This window comes from Chironomus tepperi, unplaced genomic scaffold (genome assembly GCF_022539635.2).
Source record: "Chironomus tepperi strain 1889 unplaced genomic scaffold, CSIRO-AGI_Ctep_v1 contig_84, whole genome shotgun sequence".
NCBI lineage: Eukaryota > Metazoa > Arthropoda > Insecta > Diptera > Chironomidae > Chironomus > Chironomus tepperi.
The window spans coordinates 221,464-248,973 of NW_027226206.1; the positions used below are offsets into that span (position 1 = coordinate 221,464).

At 30.8% G+C, this 27,510-nt stretch overlaps 4 protein-coding genes across 12 annotated transcripts in view; 2 read left to right on the plus strand and 2 right to left on the minus strand.

Annotated features, from left to right (window-relative positions):
* Positions 1–531: 531 nt before the first annotated feature.
* Positions 532–7,382, minus strand: LOC139085820 (serine-rich adhesin for platelets). Of its 2 annotated transcripts, none has more exons than XM_070633983.1 (5): positions 7,165–7,382; positions 4,205–6,958; positions 4,009–4,143; positions 3,551–3,951; positions 532–3,486 (listed from the first exon to the last, which is right to left on the minus strand). In XM_070633983.1, exons 2-5 carry the CDS (start codon positions 6,933–6,935, stop codon positions 1,441–1,443), a joined length of 5,313 nt encoding a protein of 1,770 aa, XP_070490084.1. In that variant the 5' UTR covers positions 6,936–6,958; positions 7,165–7,382; the 3' UTR covers positions 532–1,440. The 2 variants fall into 2 exon arrangements, with proteins under 2 accessions (XP_070490084.1, XP_070490083.1); XM_070633982.1 differs by having other exon boundaries at positions 4,009–4,146.
* A 213-nt stretch (positions 7,383–7,595) lies between these two features.
* On the plus strand, positions 7,596–8,449 carry SmD1 (small ribonucleoprotein particle protein SmD1). The gene is made up of 4 exons (XM_070634026.1): positions 7,596–7,711; positions 7,833–7,915; positions 7,981–8,199; positions 8,265–8,449. Exons 1-4 carry the CDS (start codon positions 7,698–7,700, stop codon positions 8,315–8,317), a joined length of 369 nt encoding a protein of 122 aa, XP_070490127.1. The 5' UTR covers positions 7,596–7,697; the 3' UTR covers positions 8,318–8,449.
* Positions 8,450–8,694: 245 nt separating this feature from the next.
* Cpsf5 (cleavage and polyadenylation specificity factor subunit 5) lies at positions 8,695–12,110 on the plus strand. 2 transcript variants are annotated; one of them, XM_070633984.1, is made up of 8 exons: positions 8,695–8,890; positions 8,961–9,057; positions 9,126–9,303; positions 9,370–9,456; positions 10,020–10,142; positions 10,379–10,427; positions 11,600–11,714; positions 11,783–12,110. In XM_070633984.1, the coding sequence occupies exons 1-8, from the start codon at positions 8,884–8,886 to the stop codon at positions 11,802–11,804; spliced, it is 678 nt and encodes a 225-aa protein (XP_070490085.1). In that variant the 5' UTR covers positions 8,695–8,883; the 3' UTR covers positions 11,805–12,110. The 2 variants fall into 2 exon arrangements, with proteins under 2 accessions (XP_070490085.1, XP_070490088.1); XM_070633987.1 differs by having other exon boundaries at positions 8,964–9,057.
* A 636-nt stretch (positions 12,111–12,746) lies between these two features.
* Mbs (Myosin binding subunit) overlaps positions 12,747–27,510 on the minus strand; it is a 29,590-nt gene continuing 14,826 nt past the window's right edge. For 6 of the 7 annotated variants that reach the window (XM_070634041.1, XM_070634044.1, XM_070634045.1 and 3 more), the window contains 8 exons: positions 27,110–27,371; positions 26,942–27,051; positions 26,821–26,880; positions 20,539–20,648; positions 20,377–20,467; positions 20,131–20,217; positions 17,729–18,170; positions 12,747–15,260 (listed from right to left, as the gene is read on the minus strand). In XM_070634041.1, the coding sequence (XP_070490142.1) occupies positions 18,054–18,170; positions 20,131–20,217; positions 20,377–20,467; positions 20,539–20,648; positions 26,821–26,880; positions 26,942–27,051; positions 27,110–27,371 (837 nt within the window). In that variant the 3' untranslated portion in view covers positions 12,747–15,260; positions 17,729–18,053. The remainder of the gene's footprint in view (positions 15,261–17,728; positions 18,171–20,130; positions 20,218–20,376; positions 20,468–20,538; positions 20,649–26,820; positions 26,881–26,941; positions 27,052–27,109; positions 27,372–27,510) is intronic. The other variant, XM_070634042.1, reaches the window with a different exon arrangement.

The following is a 27,510-nucleotide window of genomic DNA, read 5'->3' on the forward strand; positions in this document are numbered from 1 at the left end:
CCATTGTGTGACAATTCAACTCCTTTGTGTATAGCTATTGATATCTATTGACGTCATTAATGAATGATCCCATATCCTTTTTCGCGGGTCGTGCTACTTGAAGGAAATAAAGGAAAAACAGGAATGAATTTTCCTACACATTTTCAAATAATTTTTCTAACGACAATATAGTCAGTACAAGAGAAAATGTCATTGCTGGGACAGAAATACAAGTTTTTGGTATAGTAACCCTTGGATGGAATCCACAAGGGAAACGGCGACCAGGAGCTATGAAAGCTACTTGGCGCAGAACAGTGATAAAAGAATGTCAGCTGACTGAATGTCTGTGGACAGAGAATAGCCACAATATAGGACACAGAGCTAGCAACTATGTCCTTCTCCTGTAACCTAAGATCCATGTAAGAACTGGTAAGAACATGGTTGAAGTAAGTAAGTAAGTAATAAAAAGTCAGAGTATGCTTAATTCATAGGAATCAAATACAAGATTTTTTATTTTTTGAGATTTCTCAAATAAAAATGTTTTATGTCCATAATATAATTATTATGAAATTAAAAAAATGCATCTACTGAATAAAATACTACAATATATATATGACAATCAATGCAATACAAAAGTTGGGGGAGAGAAAAAAAATAGCAAGCATTTAATACTATTTAGTAATATATTTAAATTTCTTATGTTCTAATCAATGCACAGCAAGATAACTAAATGTCATGCTTCCTATACATTTACCACCATTTCAAGTTAAGAATGGAATAAATTGGAATAAATATTGAATATTGACTAGAATTTTTTATGTTTGAAACAAACATTAATGTTGTTATCACGTAGATCTATATATGGATATGACCATATAATCATTTGATTCATAATTATTAAGTTTTTTTTTGTAGATAAATCCAAGACATGCTGATGTGTTCATTACAAAACTAGCATAGACATGGTCAAGAGCGCATTTTCCACTTATGAATATTCGAAGATCAAATAAGATTCTCAAAAAAATAATTTAAAAAATTAACGGTAAAAATAATTTTAAAACAAAACGTTCAAAAATTTTTTTTGAAAAAATAACGGTTAAAAATAATTTAAAAAATAACAGTTAAAAATTTCAAAATACAATTTTTTAAAAATAACGGTTTTTCAAATTGGGAAAATGCACCCAAAAATTTCTGATATTCAAATTTACCCTAATTTACATGCCATTGTGTGGCCTTATCATATCCTTGATCCTCCTTGATCATATAAAAAATCTTCCAATTTCCTTACAAATTTAATATAAATTTTATAAAATGTGTGTTTCAAAATTGAATTGCCAATGTGCTTAAATTCATGATTCCTGCATGCATGAACACATCCTTATATCCAGGACAATAGCAAAAGAATGTCCACATAGCAATTAAATATTTCATTATAAATTAACTCCAATAAATAAATGCGAATTATTTCATAGTTTTTAACAATTCAATAGGATTATCAGGTGCTTCTTTGCTAAAGGTATTGGATCTTGCCATTTTGACTTCATATGATTCGTCATTGGAAAGTGATTCAGCTGTAATTATATTATTATCATTCTTCAATTCATCCAATTTATTATTAGTTGACTTGTTAGACTTTGCAGATCCTTTCTTGTGGTCGTTCTCCTTTTCCTTCTCTTTAAGTAGCTTTACCGACGGTACTTCCTTCTTCTGAGTTTTAGTTTTATTTAAATTATTGGTAGTTTTCAATGTATCAATTGGCTCGGGAAGTTTAGATGTCTTTCGCAAATGTAATGTTGTATTATATACTTTTTTACTTGTGATGACTGCAGTCGTCGAGTGCGACTTGTTGATTGGTAAAAACATTCTTGGTGATGATGATTTTGTGGATTTTGTTGCAATACTTGAATTAGAGTTAGTTGATAGCTTCCTAGTTGGTTGTTGTTGAGATCGTTTTGCTAATATTTCGCGAGATTTCTGTGATAGAAAGCTTCTCTGTTGCTGTACAACCTGATTCTGATTGTTTGTAGATTGTTTTGTGATGTTTGTCTTTGATAATCTCGCGGAACTTCTTGCACTATCCTTTTCATTCAAACTCGTTCTTTTGATTAATGATTCTGATGACGTTCTGCCTGTTTTTGATGTGCTTCTTAACGATTCACTCAATGAATCCATTGACATTTCAGAATCTTTTTTCGGTAATGGATTGTTACTTTGCACTATCCTCTTACTTTTTAATGGAGATTGTAGACTGTCCAATGATAAATTTGAAGCTTTCTTAACAATATCATAATGTTTCTTATTCTTATTGAATGCTGGCGATGAGTCTCTTGAATTTTCACTCGATGAGAGTTTCTTGATTGTTTTAACTGGAATTTCAGACGTTGTTCGAGGCTTTATTGGATCCATATATCGTGCTTTAACGGAAGTAAATTTACTTTTTATTTCACTACTCTGAGATTTGTCGTCACTGATTAAATGTTTCTGTGAATTAGAAACGGAAATAACACGAACTGGCTGCTGTAATTTTGTTGTCTTGACGATATGCTTTGCTGCAGATATTTTTGCTTCTTTTTGCGTTTGTGGTCTTTTTGGTGCAGGATGAGTCTTATTAGCATATGCTTGATTTTCATGCAAAAGTTTATGTGCTTGAATTGCCAATTTGACTTGTCTCAAATCATTGGCACGATTTGTTGTCGCAGACGAAGCACTTCCCAAACTTGTCACACTTGATCTTAAATTCCTTCTCATATCATCATTCTCGGTCACACAAGCTATTTTCTGTATCTTACTTCTTAAGTCACCATCCATTCTCTGCCATGCTGAACATTTCATAGCTTTTCCACATTGTCGAATTAAGCTTTGCTCAACAGCACTCAAAAGTGCACTTACTAATTTAATAAATTCATCGTTCCATTCAATATCCTCGTCTTCATCTCTTAACTGAATATGATCAAACTGTGGCTTGAAACTGTCATTGGACAGTGGACTTGGAAATTTAATCAATTTTGCATTTAATAATGCATTCAAACGAACTGCTCTTGGATAGCTCTTACATGCCTGATCTGGTGATAATGATGTGGCTGCTTTAAGAATAAAATGCTCTAATTTCGGAATATCATCCTTTCTATCATGTCCTAAAGACAAGAAACTATCAGATGCAATTAAACTTGAAAAATGGTCCAAAATATATTCATGTGCTGCTTCCAAAACAATTTCAACGACATTCTGTGTCTCAAAGCTCTCCCATCTCGATTTATTAAGCGTTTCCAACACTTCTTCACAATCCAGTAACCAATTGAGAACATTTTCTGACGAAAAATGTGCTGTTATTTGTTGAGAACAGCGAAGCATTAAATCGAAAGTAAGATTCCCAAAAGACCTAGTAACCCATACTTTGCAGAAATGCTTACATAACCATTTTAAACATTTTCGGTATAAATCATCAAATCCATGATCCAATGTCACGGATAAAACTTGTACAATTCCATCAATACATCCAGAGCAAGGCTGTTAATTAAATAAATTAAGTGTTAATTAATGACTTAAATCATACAAATTAGCATATATTTACTTTGTGGAAGTTATGACAATAATTCGTCTTTAACGCATATCCAGTAACTTCCTTCAAGCCTTCCAATCCAAGACAATCAGAAAGTGACGCTAGTTCCATTAAATCTAAACCAGATGGAACATGTGCAGCTCCAGAATAAACGTGACATAAAGCAAAATGAACTGTATTATAAGAATATCCAGTTAGTGTAATAACATTTCCCGTATTTTCAATCCATTTCCCAGCTAGAATAGCTGCAAAATATTGGCATCTTGATGATAATATAATTTTATGTGCTTTAATTTTCCGTCCGTCAACATCAATGACTACATCTGTGCCTATTTCTTGCAGAAACATTTTCAATAAATCTTCACCCAACCTTCTAGGCTGTCGACACGAAATTGATGACTCATCTGCGGATTCTAAATAGAAATTATTCTTAGCATTCATTATTAAGACATTCAAAAGTATATGCTTACCCATTCCAGATCTACTAGAGTTAATACTTGATGTGCACGAAAAATCAGATGATATAAATTCAATATATTCATAAAGACTTTGATCCATAGAGCTTATATTAAATCCAACATTACTAGGAACGCTGCTACTAAAAACTGCTAGAAAGGAATGCGTTAATTTAGCATGTGTATGAATTAATTAAATATTGGTTAGTACCTTTAGATAAATGTGGAAATAGACGGCTAAGACTTTTAGAGTTTTCAACAGATGATGCTAAATTTATCATATTATTTCCAGTAGAACGTGACATTGTCTTAACATCACTTGGAGATGATTGATATTTTTGATGATTATCCATTGATGTCCTATAACCAGCAGAAGTCGTCATCATTGGATAATCCTTCTTAATTGTAGGTTTATCGAGATCAGATAATTTCACAAAAGGTGAGGATGGCGGCGATGAAATATTTGGAGGTTCTGCAACATTTTCCAAGATCTGTTTCTGCTTTTCTATCAGCTGCTGAAGTGATTCCATTGTATGAAGTGGTGGATCTAATTTTAAATCATTGTCAATCAAATTATCACTCGGCTTTTCATTGTTGACTGCTTTTTTGAATGGCGATGAATTTTCAGATGTCTCAACAATCGTATCCATTTTCACTTTGATATCTTCCAACAACGATGATTCTCTTCTCTTCAATTCTAGTTCTGCTTGCTCTGTGTTGTTATCGTCTTTAGGATTTTGGAACGTTAAATCGTCGTCAGTATCAGAAGATGTGCGATTATCTTCATTTGAAAATATTTCATCTGTTACTGAGCCTTGACTACTCTTATCGTATGTTTCATTTATTTTTGCTTCCTTTCGTCGCTTCTTTAATAAATTTCTTTCCAAATCATTGCACTGTTGTACTTTTGTTTCACTATTATCTATGCTCGTATTTGATGTTGATATCGATAAATTTGAACGTGAACTTAATGATTTAGAACATGAAAAATCTTCGTGCGGAGATATGGAACTGCCAATCGACATGCTAGATGTTTTTGAATATACGACTGGTAAAGAAGAAGGAATGAATTTTTCATCATTACTAGTTACACTAGTTGACCTTTGGTAAACTTTTGTGTTAGTTTTTATGTCATCAAATTCGTTAGTTTGTACATTCCATGAATGCCGCTTTGATGGTTCCTTTGGTAATATTTTTCGATGTTTTACAACATGACAATCGTTTTCAATAAACATAAAGCATCCTTTCTTAGATGAACTAGCAACAACTGTCGACGTAGTCTCAACATTTGTAATATCATTATTACTATCATCTTTTATTAAGGAACTACATTCCTCAACGACTTTATCAGTTGGCTCGCTGGTGTTTTCAAAATCAACAAACATATTAAACATATTAGTACTTCTATCACTATCTGAATCACGCCTTTTGTTATTAATATTATTATCTTCCGTGTTTGTATTTTGTTTTGGAGTATTTGGATGTGATGCATCAGAAGAGGACGAAAAATCAACAAAAAAGCCAGTTGATTTTTTAAGAGATTGTTTACGCAAATCATCCCTTTTCTTAGCTGCCGCAATTGGTTTTGTGTCCTCTGGAAGTGGTTCCAAACTGCTAAAATCCACATAAAAGCCGAGAGAATTTTTCGGCGTTGACGAACTTGAACTTTTAGATGGCGTATGATGTTCATCAAATTCCTGTCTACTATTACATCCTGACTCTTCATCAACTTGTGAATTATTGCTACTTAAATCAACAACCCATGAATATGATAATTTATCACTATCATTATTTTTAATAGGTTTTTGAACTGGCTCTTCTTCAATGTCCAATGATCCACCGGAAACAATTGGACATGAATCAGTTTTTCGTCGAACTGAAGGACTTTCACAATGTTTGGGTGCAAAATCATTTACTGACGCTCCGCCAGATAAAATTGGTGCCGATTCATCATGTTTCATTATTCTCTTAGGGATTTGAACTGGAGATGATGTACTTCTTTTATTTATTTCCTCATCATCATCGTCAATTGAACACACTTCAAGTTTTTTAGATAGTTGTACTATCGAATTAAATGGAGTATCAGGAAACGTCATTGATTCGACGTCGGATGGTATTCGAGAGTAGTTTGTGGATCCTGAATATCCACTTGTTGTGTCATAGATTAAATTATTGTATGTTCCACAAGTTGACCCAGACGAGTATTCGCTTGGAAACGAAATATCACTTGCATAATCCTCGCTTGCCATGACTCTTTGTTGTACATTATTGTTTTGGAAGATTAAACGGCCTTGATGCTTTTCATATTCATCATGCTGCTCTCTGCTACTAATGTTAGTATTATTATTATTTGGTCTATAATTTCTTGGAATGTGATGATGCGTTTGTATAGCAGAATATTGATCCTTAATCTCATGATTTCTTGACTCATTCCTATGCATATTTTCATTATAAGACAAAAAAGATGTGGTGCCATGTCTATTGTCGGCAGATGACTCAATCTTTGTAGTTCTTGGAAACGGTACGGGAACATAGTCATCATCTAGTAATGATGATGCATCAATAAAACACGGTTTTGTAGATGTACTCGGACGAGAAATTCCAATGCTGTTGAATGATCTCTCATTTGTTAAAAAATTTCTACATGCTTCCAATTCTTCTTTTTGTATGTCTGAAACTTCAATTTTCTCCCAAGATGATGATGGTTCGAAGTTAGAGTCCATGACAGCAATTTCCTCGTTATGCTTTTGTTTTTCCTCCTTTGTCGATGACCATATTATTGGTCGATTCGTTCTAAAGTTGGTTGAACGTTCATTTGCATAGATACTTCCTTCAATAAACTCAAAGGTTGATGTTGATGAGTCACTCGAAATATTATTGTAATTATTTTCAGATATATCTCTCGACTTTTCACTATCGGAATTTGAATTGATTGCACTCATGCTTTGTAAACCTTTTATTGCAACTAAAAAGAAACAACAGACATATGTCCATTATTAATTAGTGTGTATTTTGTTATCTAATAATAAACTTTATTTAATTTATGACGTCATTTTATCGCACTTTTTGTTTCTCTTCAAAATCGTGTCTCGAAGCAGTCAATCAGCTTTTATATAATGTCTATTGGTATAACAAGTCATAAAACAATAGATTAGCAAATATTTAACTAACTTTTTCGTGAATTTCCGCTGACATTTTTGATCAATATTTTTTTTTCAATGCATATTCCGACACCTGCTTAATTTTAATTGGTTTGCACTGAATTTATCGCCAAACAATACTTTCTCATTCCATATGTATGATTTATACTTTTAAAACTATTCTTGTTACACTATAATTAAGTAAATTAAATTTTATTGAAGATCTAAGAAAATCTTTTTGCAATTGGGTGACCACGACTTAAATAACTGCGGTTTTAAATGATGTAAAGATATGTACTAATATGTACCAATATGTATTGATATGTACCTAATTTAACTAAGTTTTAGATACTTTTAACAAGAAGATGAGCTTAAATCAAGGTTTAAAATAAAATAAGAGCTCAGAAATATGAATAAAAATATTTAATTTAAGTAATCTAACGACTAAAAAATATTTGAAAATTTTAATTAATGTGAATGCGGCTTAAACAAACAGAAAACACCGCTGAAAATATAAAAAAATTAAATTTAATCAATTTCCACTAATAATTAAGGAATTTCAACATGAAATTAGTAAGGTAAGCATGCTGAAGAATTGATTAACATTGTGCAAATTTAAGTAATATGAGTATTCTGGCATTTTTTGCGCAATTAATTTTTGTTTACAAACGTTTATGCTGAAAATTTTATTAATTCTAGATTTTTGATGAAATTAAGTCATGAGACGGTCACGATAGAACTGAAAAATGGTACGCAAGTCCACGGAACTGTTACTGGAGTTGGTAAGATAATAATTACTATAGTCAATAGAAAAAGGTTATTTTATTTAACTTAATTAAATTTACAGATGTAGCCATGAACACACACCTCAAAGCTGTCAAAATGACGATCAAAAACAGAAATCCAGTACAGTTGGAATCACTGAGCATTCGAGGAAACAACATCCGATATTTCATTCTTCCGGATTCCTTGCCTCTTGAGACGATGTTGATTGATGAAGCACCCAAGTCTAAGAACAAGAAAAAGGACACGAAAATGGGAACCCGCGGAAGAGGACAATCAAGAGGTTTGTAAAATCTATTGTTTTGATGTTTAATTTAGTTTATAAATTGTTTTATCACTTATCTACAGGACGTGGAGGCCCACGCGGACGAGGTGGTCCGAGAGGCAGAGGAAAACGCTAAACAAAAAATTAATTAAAGTATCTAAATGCATTTTCAGCAGATTTATGATTTTAAGGATTTGTCTCTTTCTAACGAATATTCTGTATTCAAATACTGGAATGTCCGAATAAAAAATACATAATTTTCACAACATTGACTTTGAATTAATTTTCATCAACACTAGGGGGTTTTATGTTTGCAAAAAAATTTATTTTAATCAAATGAATGCATTAATTATGTTACATATCTAAGTGACATAGTTCAATAACTAAAAAGCTAAAGTTTTTTTAATTCATGGCAAACTATCACTTTTTTATTCACGAAACTTTAATTGTTTATTTTGATAAATGTTGAGTTTTGATCAAAGTTACATTTTTCCAGATTATGAGACCCCCTTGTGAAAACCGCTTCTCGAGTTTTTATATTCATACAAATTTTAATTAAAATATAAAGTGAAAAGTGGTTTTGTGAGCATAAAACTAATTAAAAAGTGAAATAAAGCTTATAAAGTATTGTAATTAAACAGTTTTAAGCATAAATTCTTGATAAGTCTTTATATAAAGGTCAAAAAGAAAATAAAAAACAAAATGTCAGGTAAGGGCAATAAATTTGTGTTAAAATGTATTAATTAACTTACTGATAAATAAATAACAATTTACAAAAGGAGCTGGTTGGCCCAAACGATCAAACAGTACAACTGATACAACTTCCATGAAGGTTCCAATAAGTCAGTCATTAACACTCAACAGAACCATAAATCTGTAAGTATATTATCGCATTTGGCATACATATAATCAGTAACTTTATGTTATGTTTAAAAAATATATAGATATCCTCTTACAAATTATACATTTGGAACAAAAGAGCCACTGTTTGAAAAAGATCCATCAGTTCCAGCTAGATTTCAGAGAATGAGAGATGAATTTGAGAAAATTGGAATGAGGAGATCAGTAGAAGCTTGCTTATTAGTTCACGAACACGGTTTGCCGCATGTTCTCCTTTTACAGGTTTGTAATATTTAAATGCGCTAAAAATGATTGTATAATCAAGGACAATTTTTTTTCTATATCCAGTTAGGAACAACGTTCTTCAAATTGCCAGGCGGTGAACTCAATGCAGGCGAAGATGAAGTGGAAGGACTAAAGAGACTTTTGACAGAAGTAAGTTAGCAAAGTTTTATCGTCTTGAATACTTTTGTTTAGTGATTTCTTGTTTTTAGTCTTATTTTTATGATAAAAAAAATACTTGCTGCATTATAAAAACTATAATTATAAATTATTGCATTATAATCCAAATATTATGCTTCTCTAAAATGTTAAGAATCATATTCACAGAAAATTTTTTATGAAATTGTTTTTGTATTCTATCATAACTTTGTGATTTCTGTGATATTATTATTTATGCTCTGTCTATCTACTTAAATATGTAATGTTTTCATAAGTTGTACTTAACTGTTTATGATACAGACGACAATCAAAGAAACATGTTATGATATATGTACATTCATAATTATTCTGCTAATGTCTACTTTTATTTATGAACAAAACTGATAACTGTATCAAAAAGATTTCTGATATGAAACAAAATAACAAAACAAACAAAAACATTAAGAATTATAGTTTTTAAAATTTGTTACTTATATTATCTGAAATGAAAAAAAGTCATGTTTTGAAAATGCCTAATTGTATCATAAAAACAAACAAAAAATTTCAATTTTTAAAAGACTTTAGGACAGCCATCATCAGGAGTAAAATCACACGAATGGATTGTTGAGGATACCATAGGAAATTGGTTTAGACCGAATTTTGAGCCGCCAACTTATCCATACTGCCCGCCGCATATAACCGTTTAAGTATCTTCCAACATAGATCATCCTACCAAAAAAAAGAATCTGGAATCTAATTCGATTGACTTTATAAATTCATTTCCATTTGACTCAAGATACATGATTGAAATACAACTTATTTTGTGATTCTTATGTCCCTTGGTTGAATGATGACGAATTTATAGACTCAATCGGAAGAACCAACAAATCAAATCAAATTTATAACCATCTGAACAACTCAATTCTTCAATTTGCAGAAACCGAAGGAACATAAACGTTTATTTTTAGTGCAACTACAGGAAAAGGGTAATGAAAAGAGAATAATTTGTTAAAACAAAATTGCCGCTTTACCTTAAACATAAAAAGCTCAATGTTATCAACATCTTAACAATTTTTTGATCATAAATTTCAATTCAGTGGTTCTCAAACTGTACGTGTGTTGCGACACATTGATTCAAGTGTGACAGTCAATTTATGAGACTTTAGCTTCTTTCTTCATGGTCATTAAATGTCCATTGCCTCTAAGAATATATAAAATCTCACTGTATCTTACAGATATACAGTAAATGATCCCCAAGTCATAAATAAACGACAATACTTAAGTATGTGTGATAGGATTGAAGTCGTTCATTTATGATGCCCTTAACATTTGTGAGGTTGAGAAACACTGAACTAAATTTAATTACTTTTAAAATAGCAAAGCACTTTGATATGTAGATTAGAATTGTTATGTTTGAGGACAGCAGCGGCGATGTAACTTAATTAATAATTAGATAAAAGAACAAAAAAATAATTGTACTGATTTAATTCTCATATGTACAATATGAATGTTACAAGAAAGTCAAAATTTTCATAATTCTTAATTTTTTCTCATTTAATATCTTCTTATCATTGTTTATTATATACTCTGCTAAATTTCATTGAATTGTACATTCCTAGATTTATATATTTAGACTCAAAAACAAATGGATCTTTTTTTGAAACCAAAAAAATCATAAAAATTCAAAATTAATTTTGTACTAATTTACTTTTTAATATCATGATGCACATTCTGACTTGACTAATTGTTCCTATTCTTTTCTCCATTTTATAGATAAACAAAAGATATTACAAATGAATTTATATAATGATATGTGATAAAAGTTATAGAGTAATTGAGTTTATCATCCACAAATGTATATTTTTTAAAAAAAAGAGAATAATGAGCTAAATCAAAATAATATAATTATCAATAATTCAAATTATGTGACCAATGAAAAAAAGAAATTATAAAAAAATACACTACAAAAGAATCTATTTAAACTTAATTATGTTTAAAATATTAAAAATTCGTGTCAATTTTAAGGCCACGAAAATCTGTCAAATGTCAACAACATGCTTATTTATGCTAATAATTAGCTTACCTCTACTGAGCCTCTCTGAATATAATACAAATGTCTATGAATCTATATTAATCATGTCATGTCTTTATTTTCTAGCACTCTTTGCTGTCCCTAAAAACTACAAGCTAGTAGCTGCACCGCTGTTTGAGCTGTATGACAATGCCCAAGGATATGGACCGATAATTTCGTCCTTACCGCAAGCGTTATGCCGGTAAATATTATTCATGGCTTTAAGCTTCAAGTTCTTCTGTTTAATTAATGCCTCATTGTCATTTCCAGATTCAATTTCATCTACATGTAAGATGTATCGGATAAAGTGTGAAACCGTATTTTTTGAGATGAACTATAAACATAAGAAGGAGCGAAAGTAAACAGTAACGATTCAATGTTTTAATAAACTTGAAATTTCTCGATAATCCTTTAATTTTATCCTACATTTAAAATTGACAATTTGGATTGTTAAGATCCATTACTTTCTGCTAAGGAATGAATAAAAAAGTTTAATATTGCACTCAAAACATTTGTAAAGAATGTAATTTGATAAATCTATTGCAATTTTGCAACAAACAATAAAGTCGATAATGATATGTAAGAACTAATTTGGAAATTTAGTTGTTTTACTTAGCATTCATATATTGAGATAAAAGCTTGTCTTCATAACGCAGTTGGCAATGTGATGGTCAAGCATGTTGATGTTGAATTTGCACTTCCGAGTTCAATTCTCATTAACAGCCTTATGATTTTTCAGAAGTTTAGATCGTTTACTTTCTTAGGTTTAGCAGTTTAAGATTTAAAATTAAGAATTGGGCAACGTGAGATGTTGGAACAAGTCTCCATGGATGATGGTTGTTAATAAGTGAAAAAGGTACGAGAGCTGTAAATTCACTATGTAAAGAGTTTTTACTCGAACGAACCTGAATGCGTTGTTACTGACTGATAAATTTGAACGAGACTTTTTAAGGACACAACTTCAAGTATCTAGAGCTCTTAGTAGCTGAAAGCACAAAAATGCTGTCGAAGATTTTACTCTGTATTATTTGGACTTATGCATTATAACAACGGAGGGCAACCTGTGTGCCGTCAAAAATGAACCATGTGACGTGTGCGTGTTATGCGCGAGACAATGAATTAAAATTGATTTGAATGGTCAATAACTCCACCAAATAAGTAGGTATTTGTCATCTAGTTCTAGTCTAGTTAGCTAAAAGCCCTGAAAATGGAAGGAAAAATTAAAAGAACCAACTTTATTGTCAAATTTTTCATTGATTTTATTTTTTAAACATTTGAAGTTTATTTCTCCTCTTTAATACTCATGAAATGTCCAAAAAGAGTTCATTTTTGATTTTTCAAAAAAACTATTAAATTACAAATTTTGTTGTAAATATTTTAAATATTTAATTTCATGAATAGGAAGTAGCAATATGGAGGGATTTGACGAGCAAGTTATCCCGTCTAATTTCTATTTTTTAATATAATATTCTTACTAGAACAAACTCTCTTAATCAATCAATCAATCAATCATACAATCATGATTGTTAACACAAATGATTCGCGCATTTTGTTCGATTGCTTCATTTATGTAAAATAATGATCCGGATTTTCAAAGTGTTTAATTTATGGTTTTGTAGTTATAATAATGATAATATTATTGATGACAATAAAATAACTAATAGTAATCATAACTAATGACAATCAAAATATTAAAGGAAAGTTTATTGGGTAAAAAATGCACTCACATGTAAAGAAGCTTTTTCTAGCGTTTATGTTTATGTATAACCGTAATTCATTTAATTTACAGAAATGAAGATTTTGGCATTTTTAGAATTTTTTTCTTTTTTTTATGTTTTTGTTTCTATCACAAAGATCTTACTTTACAAAATTTTTTAATAGCATTAACGTATGTATTTTTTCAATGAAGGAAAGATCTAATCGATTTCATGAATGGTCACTTGATTTACGCTTATAATATTCATACCCTAACAGACAGACATTATGCTTTCGAGAGCTAATGTCTGCTAGGGATAATATCCAAGATACTTGAACGTTTTCGAAACTAGATTGATGACAGATTTAAATTAAATCCGACAGATTTAAATTTAACCCGAAGGATTAAAATCAAATTTATTAGATAATATTTAGGATGGATTACTTAACAGACATACTCTCTTAAATGAGTTTGCTCATGAAATCAATTTAATTGAGCATCCTTAATTTTGTGAGCATGCTCCTTGTCTGTTTGATATTCTTAGTTTCGGTTTTTAACCGAAAATTCAGTACTGATATTCTGAGCGTCACTAGATTTAATATAATTTAACAGAATCAAATGTTAACCTAAGAGCTCGAAGTCGGCTCGGATTTTGTACGGAGTCGAGTCAAATTCGAGCTTTGGTTACTCTTAGACATTGATCACGAAACTTTATTAGTACATTTTGTTTAGTGACTTGACCACATTCATGATCACAGACAATCCCTAATGTAACACTCAATCCATTCAAAAGAAATCAATTATACCTTCCTTCATATGCATAATATTCATAATTTTAATTCGTTTAATTTGAAATTTTTCAAAACAATAAAAAATGCTTCAATAATTAAAAATGAATGAATAACTTAAAGGTCCGAATAGGATAAGAAGTATGTGAAATAAGAAATAATTAGGGTTCGTCCAAAACTGCAGGCTTGCAAACAAAAAGCGCAGTCCTGCAGTGTTGGACGAACTATAAAGTACAGCCAGAGCTCGAAATCTACTCGGACTTTGTTTGGAAAAGTCGACTTGAATTCATACAAAAATCGAGTCGACTTCGAGTTCTGGATACAGCCGAAAACTGCAGCCCTGCGCATCTAAAACGTAGGAAATCAAAGCCTGCTGTTTTTGACCGAGCCCTCTCTAACAAACCAAGAGCATGCTTTCAAGAGGATACTATTCTTAAATATACTAGCTAAGCATGCTCGCGAACGTGTCTAATGACAATATTAGCATATCAGCTTACTCTGCTCTTGAAACCATGCTCTTTGCCTGCTATGCATAGAAATAAGCTTGTAATAAATTGAATAACAAGAAAAAAATTGTTTATTAAAAGTAAATAAAAAAGAGATTTTAAGGAAAATAGAAAATGGAGAAACGAGTAAATTTAAAGGCAGGATGTTAATACATTGGTTAAAAAATAAGAAAAAACAATTTAATGTTGAAAGAAGTAGCAAAAATGATTTTAAAATGCAATTAAGCATTAGACAAAAAAGAGAAAATTTTTATACAGGACGTTCCATACTGAATGACTTGAAATAATTTACATTTTACATAAATATGATTGAAAAAAAATGTGTTTTAAGGCTGTGGACTAAAATGTTCGACGAAAGAGACTTTCTTCGCTGTCAGAAACGTTTTTTCAATTTGATTTTTTAAATTTTAATAAGCTTTAAAAATATCAAAAAAATTTATTCGTTAATTTTATATATCTGCATGAAAGAATCGTTCTCTTATTTATCGTCCTATATACATTGAGTTTGTATGTGTGTGTGTTTTTTTAAGGAAACTATCAATTACATTTAATGCTGCATCTTTTTTTTTCATAAAAAATCAAGGCATTTTCTATGTTCATTCATCATATTTAACATTATAATGACAAAATAATGTGTGCTTTACTCATCATTCTAAAAGGTTCTTTCATCATCATTTACTTAATTTGCTAATGACTCTAATCAGAGCGCCATTTTCATCTTTGAGACGTTGATTTTCTGTTTTAAGTGTATCCGTAAGCTGTAAATAAATTATAGAATAAATTAAAATATTTGCTATACTTTAATTAAAAAATCATATAAATGTACATCAAAAATCAAAGTTGGGAAGATTAAAGCATGGAAATGCTACATTTATGGACCAAACTAGTAAGTTGATCCTCAGCAATGACAACCACTTCTATACCAAAAATAAGTTCCACTTTAATCTTCCCAATAGAAAAACAAACACAAAAATCACAAAAAGGTACCCTGAACAGACAACGAGCATGCTCATGAGTCATGACTATGCTTACAGAATTGAACATCCTCAATTATATCAATTAAGTATCCTCATGAGCATGCTCATATAGTTGAGTATGTTCATTGTCTGTTTAGGGTAAGGAGTCGTTCACAAATGATTGTCCATCAAAACACATGATTGCAGCACATCACCATACCACTTCCCTTCCATACATCACCAGTGAACAACTCCTTAATTGATATTATATTGCTCCAAATAAAACAAAATCAAAATCAATTAATGTTACAACGAAATTCATTAATAGAAAATAATTTATCCATGATTGGTGGACATTAAAGGATTTGATAATGATAAACAACCCAAGATGTATATAGTAAGGAAGAAAACAACAACAACAAAAAAGAATCTCAATGATGAATTTAATGAACAAGATTAATGTTAATTTTATGATTATGGATTTTTTATTTTGTATCCATGAGTTTATTGACTGTTGACTTTATGGATACATTGAGTACTTAGCATATTTATTACAAATTGATTTTTCAAAAATTTACTGCTTTAGAAGCGATCACAAATCTTTTGATTTAACAATCTTTTATTGATCTGCTTGATGCATTTGTCTAGAACCCTAACAGGCAAAGAGACTGCTTTAAGATGCCACAGTGGTCTTTCTGTATCATGAAAGCATGCTCTTTGCCTGTTAGGGGAATCTATAGCTTGAAATCGACATGGAATTTGTCGGTACTTTCATAGAAAAATTCGAGCTATGGTCTGAATCAAATGTTTGAATTTTGTTTAAGACATATCTAAAAATTTAAGGCAAACAGTAAGAAAATGATCATTTAATTTCTCTTACAGTTGTGGACTATTCGTAATACTAGCGAATTAAATGATTTATTGGTCACAGGTATTCAGCAAATACATTTTCGCACACACTAATTTTAAAATGATCTAAGGAATCATATTTCAAAAATTTAATAGCATAATAAGAAGGCGTGATACACTTATCGAGTTACTACAGGGGTAGGCAATCTTTTATTTTTTTGACAGATTTTCGTAATGTCTTGACCAAAACCGTTCAAGGCATACGGTTCGTGCCATTTCCAAAGAATTTTGTCGGCACTCAGGTTGTCCATCAATGAGTTACTGGTTTGTCAAGCTATCTATTAATAATCAAAAATATGCATTGAAGATAAGTGATATTGAAACCTAAGCAGCCATGATAGAGGCACCTCTTTGGTCTCTGAACTGCCAAATTTCATTGAAACTAATTTTAATAAATTATTGATATGTGTACATTGTACAGGATTTAATTATATTATCAGGTTCCAACTCATATAATGAGCACAGAACATTCACTATAAAATATAGGAACCAGCTGACTTTTGTAACTATAAAAGGCAACAATAGATAATCTAAGTTATTTTTAAAAAAGAATGACCTGCCAATTTTTGACGATCAATCACCACATAGTGACCACAAAAACGCGTGATGTTTACAAAAATATAAATAAACGAATAAGTGATTTATGATGAAATATGAACAGATGACAATTCACCAATAATGAATGAACCAATTTCACTAAGTCATGAGGGAATAGGAATTGATTTTTAGGATTAAGTACTAAATGACTATAATAATGATTTGATAGATAGGTTTACAGAGTTTGGTGCAGGCTAGCTTATAAAGAGATATCTTAATACACTTCATATCTTAAGACATCCAATGTAACCAAAATGATCAATTTGTATTACATTATCGTTCCTAAGGAATATCAATGCAATACATATGGTAATGTAAGTTACATGGAAGAGCTCGAAATTGACTCTTTTTCTCAATTTCATACAATTCGAACTCGAACTCTTATTTTGGGTTCCATCCACAAAATGAATTTACCAAAGTTGGAAGGATTCTGAGTGTCGGGCTATAAATGATGTCCTACCAACTTTCCCTAACAGGCAAAAAGATCACCTTTTAGATACCGTAGTAATATTTCTGTACAATATGCATATTCTTTGCCTGTTATTCAACTCTGATTCTAGGATAACAATCATGATAAGGACAAAACTTAGTGAAATCAGTTTTTACAAATGAGTATAAGTTTTTGGCATTTTACAGTAAGCATTATGTAATGAAGCCACAACAACATAATTAATAACGACAACAAAAAAATTAAAAATAAAGTAAGACTCATCAACAAAGAGAAAAATAAACACAATTCTTGAAGTAGTATTAAATTATCATACCACAAAACAAACGATTGTCGCTCTCAAATGGCATCTACATGTGTGTATTTTTGTGTTTTTTATCTAACTATTCAGTAACAAATAAAAAATATCCTTAAGTTAACTACTGATAGTTTTTTTCATCAAATTAATTGAAATCTGATACCGTGGGAAAAAAAGGTTCGGCGCTTAATTGTTTATGCTGATTTCCATATTCGATAACAAAAAAATTAGGAGAGTACACACAGGTTTAGGTATTTAAAAAAAAAATTAATTAATTAAAAAAAAGTTCTAATTGAGTAAATTCCAAATGATTCTTTTATATCCTCTCATTCACTACACAAATTTATTGCTTGTTGAGCAGTTGATTTTGAGCTGATGTTGTCAATTTTGATACTACACGTGTAAGTGCTCGATTTTCTGCACGTAAACGTTCATTTTCTTGCTTGTATTTGTTCAATAGCTATAATTATGGATTCAATTCATTAGGGATATATATTGCGTGCGATTCACGACATTTTTTTATTTTTGGCATATGATTCCCATATTGTCAAAATCAAAAACATACAGTAATTGTATATAGAGAAAAAAGAAGAAAAAAAAAAAGAAAGAAAAGAAAAAGAAAAATGAATTACAATGATCTTTGATTTGTCAATAATTGTTTGCATTAAAATTAAAAACAGATGACATGAATATGGGTGATTTATGTAACATGTTGCAATAAGTCACAAAACTGTGTTAAAAAAAGAAAAAAAAAAGACTTTAAAAGTGTTTGCAAAGAATGTCACTTAAACCATGAATTACAGATAACTTTTTTTGTGTACGTAAACAAGCTTAAAAAAATATAAATTTTTTATGGTGCTTTTAAAAAAGCAATTTTATATTTTGAATAATCAACATGCCTAACATCATCCAATGCATTTCGAATTTATCACATAGCTTAGTGCAAATTATAAAATTTTGATAAAAATAAGTGAATTTTGTGTTTGAAGTTTTCTTGTGTTTTGTAGCGCATTTTTCAATTTTTCGATGGAATTTTCTTAATGATCACTAATTAAGAACAGAGTTTGTTGGGACAGAGAATCTCCGAAATTGAGATTTTCAAAAATCTAAACTTGAGCGACACAATGCGGTGAACCACATTATTCATTGTATAATTGAGTTGAAATCAGCTGTCATGATGCTGTCAGAGCAACCTCATGTCGTACGACGACGTGTTAGTGTCCTAGCGAACACTTTTTGCTGTTCATGAGGTTTACAGCAAGGAGTAAAATAGATTCTATAAAAATTAAATCGCTGCGCGTCCAACTCAAAAGACAGCTCTTTTCACACATTATGGATATAAGTTTTATAGCAGTGTAGTTAAGTTTACTTCTAGCAAAGATGATGACTCTAATCTAAATATTCTGTCTTAATTTCCCACTTGTTTAGGCTATAAAATTAAGACTGCCTTAAGTGTTTTCCGATTGATTTGTGTATTGGGTATCAATTTTTTGTGCAGCTTAGTCAATTTTTGTTGACTGAAAGTCCAAAAAGTACAAAATCTTAATCGACTTTGAATGAACAGCAATTTTGAGTTTCATCTTTCACGATATTAAAACGTTTGCAAAAACTGTCTCAAAAAACACGAAAATAATCTTTTAAATAAAGCAAAAATCTTTAAATAACGCAGAACGACTAGTTGAAACATGATCATCAGTAGCCAAAAACATTAAAATTAGCTTAAAAGCAAGTGAAATCCAGAGTTCGAAGTCGAATCGGATTTAGTATGGAAAATCGACTCAAGATGTTGTTAAATATGTTGTTATCCTGCTTAAAACTAGCTCTTAAAATTTCTGGTTACTTAAGGACGATATATTTTCAACAAAACTAAACAAGTTTGCTGTTTAGCAGTTTGATTCAATACAATGTAGCATAAAACTCATAACGTAGTTTCGAACAAAAAAGGACCAATAAAATTAAAAACGTGACATGTGCCTAAAACATTGAAAAATGCGCTAATTCTAAATATATATAAATCGACCAATTGACAACTTGAACACCAAAAGTTCTTTGTATAATATATTGATGAGATAAATGATTATGGTCAGTAAAAGCAGTTTTTTAAGTTCATCCATAAAATAAACTAAAATAATAAAATAAAAAATAAAATATTTGGTGACAAACTTGATGTATGAAGTATGTCAAAAGGATTTCGCTCTCCGAAATATGTGTGACAATAAAAAAAAACTTAAAAACAAATATAAAGTGAGTGCAAAAAAAAGAGCTTTAAAGGATATATTTTGGGTTGATTTCTTATGTCCTGAGTAATATTTATGAAAATATCAAGTAATGAGATTTTGTGTTAGTTTTTCATGTGATATCTTAAAGTCTAAATGTACTAAAAGCATTAAGCATGTGAGATTTTGCATCAATTTCTTTACCTTAAGTTCCTCTTCCATTTCAGAAATCTTTCGTTCCATCGCTCGCTTTTCGCGCTTCTCATTTTCAGATAATGAACTTTTGGTTGCCTGTACAAAGGAATTACGAATGAATAAATAATTTAGACAGTTTTTCATGATAAATCTCTTAAGTGAGACTAAAATTAAATGACAGATGCATTTAGGACAAATAATTGCCAATTAAGAGACTAATTAGGAACTAAAACAAATTGATTAATTTCTACTTACAGCTGCTGTGAGTCTTTCCAACGCCGATTTTGCGGCTGCCAAATCGTGCTCTTTACTTTTTAGTGACAATCTTAATTGATCATTTTCAGCTCTAGAAGGTAAAAAGAAAAATTCAAATTTAAATAAATTAATTAATATTTTCATATTTTTGGTGGTTCTTACTTAGCAGCCTCGTAGAGAGCCTTATAATCAATAAATTCTCCATCATCGTTTGTATCTACGAGAGAATTTGACACTAATGACTCAGCACGAGAGCGAGATTCGTTGCCAGACTGTAATGACAAATAAATGAATTTATAGAAATATTAATCATATGCTTATTAAACAGAACATTCAGATCATTTTCAACGCATTAAGCTTGCTATAACTTCCTCATATCTCTTATCAATCTTACTTCATATCCTTCAGAGTGTAATGATTGTGTACTAATTGATTTCTGTCCATTAGAAGACAGCAAATTTGAAGCTGCAGGATCGTAAGGAACTGCTGAATCTGGAACAGCATTTTTAGCTGCTTCCTTATATCTTCGTGATCGACTTTTCCTTTCTTGTTCCCTTAGCGACTGTGATCGACCCAAATTTACAATTCCCTGACTATTATTCATTAAATTAGAGTTTGAACCTCCTATACCAGATGTTGATGTTGACATTAAGTTACTTCCCCTTGAACTATATGAATCACGCTTTACTGAAGGTCCTGGTATGCTTAAACTTGCAGTCGTTACTCCGTTTTCATAACTTGAATATGGATTGTAATAATTACGATCTTTATATGCTGATGTATATCCAGAAGAGGAAGATGCAGCTCCTGTCCCATTCATGTAATAATTCTGAGAGTAACGATCTTTATATGGTGAGGTATAACTTGATGATGCCGTATTCATAGTTGTCAATGGAAATTTCAATGTACCATTTGTAACACCAGAATTGTAAGCACTTCTTCCATTGTAACTACTTAAATTCTGACTTGATCCATAATGAAGATTTCCAGGACTTTGTGATGATTGATAAGGGGAATTAATAGACGATCCATGAATGCTAAGTGGTCGAGAACTTGATGGATAAGTGCCATTTGTTGTACCAGCTGTTCTGGTCAATGACGATGATCGTCTCCTTGGTGGAGCAACTGGTCTGGCATGTGATCGCGATCGAAATGACATTTTTTTAGTTTAAACAAATGCTTTAAATTCTCTTTTTCTGTTTAAAAAGTAAAATAAATTGTCACGAACAGTTTTAGGATATACGGAAAGAAATGTCATTGACTTGGAAAATGTGCTTCAATTCTTTTGGAGATTTTAATTACGTTTGTAAACATGTTCATCTTTCAATGATGAAATAATTGCTTTAAATTATGTCTTTTAATATTTTTCAGCTAATTGACTGAATTTTCCTCTTGGTCCAATGTCACAAAGATATAGCTTGTTTAGTTCAATCGTGCGTAGGCTTCATTCAACAAAATTTTCATTTTTTCATTTATTTCGCATTAAATATTTTCATATTCAGTCAGACGTTTTTATTTATTAAGCCAATAGAAACATGTGGTGTTGGACTAGTCACAAGTTAATGAAATCATGTTACACAATGTATGAGCAATTTGTTTTATTGACAAGGTCCTGAAGTTTAATGGCGTGCGATAAAAACTTGGAGGACTAGTTTTTTATGTATATTTCGGGATGTTTGAAATTAATGTGAAAATTAGAACAGCGAGACAAGGATTTTTAATGTTGTGAGATTTGAAGGAGAGCTTGTCTCATAAGGTTAGTATTGAAGGTTCTTAAGGTAGAAATCAAGACTTTCCACATAGTCTTGGTTTCAAGATTTGTTGAGTCTGAGACTTTTAAGAATTTCCTTGCAGTTCCGGTCTGGATCTCGAAAAATCGTTAAAACCTAGTGAAATTATTTAAATCAGTGTCAAGTCAAAACTTTGCCCAATAGAACACCTTGATAGCAAGCCATAATCGGAATCGTCTAAATCTAATCGACTGATCTAAGCAAATGATCACAATTAATGTGTACAACTGGCGAAGATGTTTAATAGGCACTTGAAGAGATCCTAATACTCTCCTATTAAATGGACCAAGAAATTAATTCCAATTAAGATTAATTTGTGAATTGAATTACAACTGGGTCCATTGCAGATTACATCAGACTTATGATGTAATTGTGTCTTTGAGATGTGATGAGCTTGAAAGCGGATCGGATCCCACTATAAATTGTAGATCTAAATGGTGTGATGCAACATTTTGTTAATCACAGTTCATAAGGCTGGGTTGACTCATATTAATGTTTAAGAATACTATTTAATGCCGGCACTGAATGAACATTATTGTTGCGACACTAAAAATTCTAATCTCAATAAAACCATCAACAAGATCAAAGTTCCTCCAATCAAGGATAAAAATCCAATTTTAGATAATGCATCATCAAAACAAGAAAAACACAATCAGAATCAACCCACAGATTCACATCAGAAGAAAATTCTCGCAAAACATTGACAAGACATTGTTTGAAAATCTCTCGAATTAAACAAAACAATCTACAGAATAAAAAAAAACCGCAACTGAATGTGAGGAGAATATGACTAATTTACGATATAAATGAAAGTAAAATTTCAACCTGAGCCACAACAAAAAAAAGATTGAAAATTAAACGAAACTTTCTGTTAGAAGCAAGTTTATAAGAAGAAAAAATATCATGATGATGTCGAGTAGAAATCTAAAAATAATTTTTACTTCTCTCACTATACTGTACATTGATCATTGGCTACGTCTCTTAAAATGATTAATTCAACGTGTGTTTTTCTTTTATATGATGAGATAATAAATAAGAACTGAGAATAAATAATAAAAGAAAATGTTTAATTTGTGTTCACATTTGGCTGAATTCAAGTGACGTTTTGTTGATGTTTTCGTATCTCCGCACTTTCATGGTACGGAAAGGAAAAAAAACTTGAAATCTCGTTCGGTAACTCTCTGACGTGAGCAACAAAATTATAGAAGCATATATATATAGCTTAAGAAAATATTATGACAGATGTCAATTTAATGTATATCTATTTATCCAAAAGCAACTGCTGATCAGCTTTGTAGACAAACTTGGATTATGACATCAGTGATCACCGCAAAGTTTGTCTTGTGCCAGACCATTTTTTCTCCTTTAATGTGATAAATTTACACAAAATAAAGTCTCTCTTCCCTGATATTCCCCGAAAGTAATTGCGATGCGAAACAGCACAGAAGAAAAATGTTAGACAGAAGTTAAAGGCAGGCAAAATTAATTTCGTTCGGGTTATTCCTAGACAGTTTACTCGACGATAAATTTTAATGATACCGAAAATGTAAAGAGGATATAAAAATAAAAACTTTTTTTAAAACATCCGTTTTTGAGTGATATCACAAAGAAAATTGGAACCGGAAATGATTGAAACACATTTTCCAAGAAATGACTTGTATGAGATATATCCACATACTTTACAGAATTTAATTTTTCACAAAATGCTTTCTTCTTTTCTTTATATTTTATTTCCTACGCGAATATGTACAATCGAATGCCTTAACGTGTTTTCTGTTATAATTTCACAGCACTTCTGAGGCACATTTCTCGTAAAATTTTCATTTAATACATGAGAAAATATAATTTCAGAGAGGAAAAATCGAGAGAATTAGTGGAAAATTTCCAATGGAAAAGCGGGTTTCCTCAAAACTGATCGTTTGCGCTCATTATAAGCAAAAAAACAAACGTGGATCTTTTAGAGGTTGTTTACATTTTTACGCAGTTCTGGTCTCGTGGATATAAATGTGTCATCAGGTACATAACAAAAAGTGTTACTGCCAACATATCACACATTAAATTGCTGTTTATTTCAAATAACATCATATCTTTACAGAAAATCTAAACAAAACACCTCGCCTTTACGTGAATGCTTAATGGAAAGCACTTTAGCTACCAATATCAATTTGAATATAAGCAAATTCACATCCCACATCTTCTTTGATTCCATATATCATCTTATTTTTTATTTATTTCTCTCAGAGATGATCAGCGACAATCTTTTTTCATATATTTGCGCGACTATTTGTTACATGTAGACATTCTGCCGTCTTCAGTAAATTCACAGACAATAGTCACAGTATGAATATAAATGAAATGAAAGATTCCAATAACCATTCATGACTGGCATCATTTCTTTCGCAAATTTTTAAAAATAAAATTCAGTTACTATACAACAACACTTAGTTCTTAGTAAGTATAGCCAATCAAAACATGTGTACACTAACTCATTGATTGTTCTTTGATTCTATTTTTGCACAAAAACAGATGTTCATTAATATTTGAGTGACACTAATTCATGTTTTAGTAGTTTTCTTTCCTTAAACTTTGTTGCTAATGCTGTGGAAAATGGAGTAAAATTTCTTGTGGATTAGAAAATGCTTTGAAAATTAATGAGAATCTATCGACTGTAATGTGATTTTTTAGATATCATTAACATCCATTATCATATAGACCAGAACTCATTCGGTCAATTTTTAAGAGCATTCACGGAGCTTTTGTATCACTTGGGAACATATATTGAGTCTTTATGGATTTTAAAGCTTTAAGTCATTATACTTAATTTAGACCTAATTTGTTCCTAATTTAGACAATCCGCAAGTTTTCCACAAATATGTAAGGGCAACGTTTTTGATGAAATATTTGTTTGGAATAAGGATTCTCGAGATTTGTTGAGACCGAGACTTCGAAGAATTCCCTACAGACTACAGGAACCAAGACTTTGGGAAATCCCCGCATTTTCAAGAAATGAGAACCACAAAGAAATTGAAAGCACTCAAAAATTCAAAACAATCAAAACGAAAATAAAGTTCATGACCGAATCAAAACATTCAACAATACAGGACATTCTCACAAGCTATTCGCGACGCAAAAAAATTTGTGACGCTAAGGGAAATACTTGCAGACAGCAGAAAAATGGCCAAGGTGAAATGAGTAAAATTTTTTATATAAAAGAAATATGAGAAATGAAAATTAATTATACAGTAAATTAGTCTAATGGATGATGTGAAGAGAAAAAGTCTAATTAGAGTGTGGGTGGCCATAAATCTTTTTGTTTAATTATAATTGATTATATGCTTTTTCATACTACGTCAAAAAATTAAATTCCTTCATTTACGTTTTTCGTCAATAGCCAGAACCTTTATACATTTCAATTGTTTGTTGTGGAATGAATTTGATTGAAGATCATCGGCTTTATGCCGGAAACATTTTCATGAAAAATTGATCTTCGATCCAGAAATAAGGAGAGAATATTCCTGAGCTGCACAACGTGTTCGGTTCCTTCGGACACAGTTTCGTTGCCTTATTAGCGGTAATATGCGATGTTGCCCTCTCGGCTGATTTTGACTCAATTTACGGCAAAAAATGCAGTTCACCGCATTGTGCCGCTCGGGAATGTAGCTATTATTCTGGTATAATTGACTTAAGATTGCCTACAATTTTAAATGACCAGATGAACTTTTACTATCGGATCACATGACCTTTTGAACTTCCGACGCATTTAAGATTTCTAATGAACTATAAACTTGCTATAAACAACAATTTGTCTTTGACAGAAATAAAAGAGAAGCTTGATCGACGTTGAATACAAATTGATCAAAGAAAACGTTCAAAAATGTGAATTTCATTTCTTTTAAAGCAAAAAAAAAAAAAATAAACGAAAACGATCAAATAAAAAAAAAAAAGTTATTATGTGCGAAACAATAAAACAGTTGTGGAAAAGATATCAATAATTCATGAAACACCGTTTCATAATGAAAATTATTTCGTATAAAATAAAAAGATTTTAATATATCTTAAAATGGTGAAGCTTTTATGATTCATAGGTCAGCATTTAGGAGTTATCATATTTTATGAGCTATTTTGACACCACATAGCGTTAATTAAATTTTAACTTCCACATTATAAATTTCATTCACGCACTATTAAATTTTAATAATTTTTTATGCGACTTCGTCTCAAAATTTCATTTCTTTTTTTTTACAGAAATATAGAAATGAGATCTTCAGCATAAATCAAATGAAAGTGAATGAGACATGGAATGCTATAAATTTCATATATTTTTAAGAATATTCACCTTTCGTCGAACCATTTTGAATATACTTTTTTGCGATTGTTCTATATCGGCACTTATAAAAAAACTGATTTAGTCATCGCAAATTGTGTGTAGTTCTGTATATATTTAATTAAACTTTTTCAGTGGTTTGAAACTAATTTGTAAATCCCACACAAATGATTGATAGTAATAGGAATGACTATAAACCCTGTTAAAGTTACGACAAATTCTCGATGATGCGTTGAGGAAGTTTTAGCAAGCTTAAATGTTTATTTTTAGACTTAAAAGTTTAAATTGGGAAACAAAAAAATAAAAAATAAATATATTTGACCGACTTACCAAATTTTTAGATTCATCATTATCTGCTGGCACTTCGTGACGATATTCCTGATCAATCTCCTAACATTGATGAATTTTCATTAATTTTAGAACTTAAAATTAGCAACAAATGCAAATTTACCTCCATATCGACATGAACGACTCCTGTTGATCTCCTTTTTGGACGTCTTCGTCTCTGAATTGCTGCTTGTGCCGAAAGTCCACCTCTGTTATCATTTTCCTTGTCATTTTCTAAATAAAATCGAAACTTTAGACTTTATAGTCACCAAAATTTACATACAAAGCTCACCTTTGTCATCATCTGATCGATTCGATGTAATTTGTGGTTCTTTTGATGGTAAAGTTGTTGTAACTGCTCCCGTTGTTGTTGTTGTAGTTGTTTCATTTGAATTTGTATTTTCTGTAGAGTTTTGTTCTCTTGGGGCTGCGGATATAACTGTTGTTTTAATTGGTTCTTGTGTTACTCCATTTGTTGTTGATGATATGTGCGGTGTTGTTGAATTATTTCCTTTCGTTGATGTCGATGACTGTGAAGAATCTTCCAATTTGAACTATTAGGTAGCAAACAATAGATAATTATTTTTAAAAACTTGTAAATTAAATTCATTTAGAACATTAAGGAAAGCTGTTATTTTTAATTAGCAAGCATGAAAAATTAAAATAATTAATAGAATAAAAAATTCTTCAAAA

What these genes read in the sequence shown, in the direction of transcription:
- SmD1 (XM_070634026.1), top strand. An exon ending in CGGAACTGTTACTGGAGTTG is followed by an intron (nt 7,916 to 7,980) that starts GTAAGATAATAA and finishes TTAAATTTACAG; the next exon opens with ATGTAGCCATGAACACACAC. An exon ending in CGGAAGAGGACAATCAAGAG is followed by an intron (nt 8,200 to 8,264) that starts GTTTGTAAAATC and finishes ACTTATCTACAG; the next exon opens with GACGTGGAGGCCCACGCGGA.
- Cpsf5 (XM_070633984.1), top strand. An exon ending in CTCAACAGAACCATAAATCT is followed by an intron (nt 9,058 to 9,125) that starts GTAAGTATATTA and finishes AAAAATATATAG; the next exon opens with ATATCCTCTTACAAATTATA. An exon ending in TTACCGCAAGCGTTATGCCG is followed by an intron (nt 11,715 to 11,782) that starts GTAAATATTATT and finishes TGTCATTTCCAG; the next exon opens with ATTCAATTTCATCTACATGT.
- LOC139085820 (XM_070633982.1), bottom strand. Translation starts at nt 6,935, where the DNA reads ATGAGTGCAATCAATTCAAATTCCGATAGTGAAAAGTCGAGAGATATA. An exon ending in ATTTCCACATTTATCTAAAG is followed by an intron (nt 4,147 to 4,204) that starts GTACTAACCAAT and finishes ATTCCTTTCTAG; the next exon opens with CAGTTTTTAGTAGCAGCGTT. An exon ending in CTCTAGTAGATCTGGAATGG is followed by an intron (nt 3,952 to 4,008) that starts GTAAGCATATAC and finishes ATTTCTATTTAG; the next exon opens with AATCCGCAGATGAGTCATCA.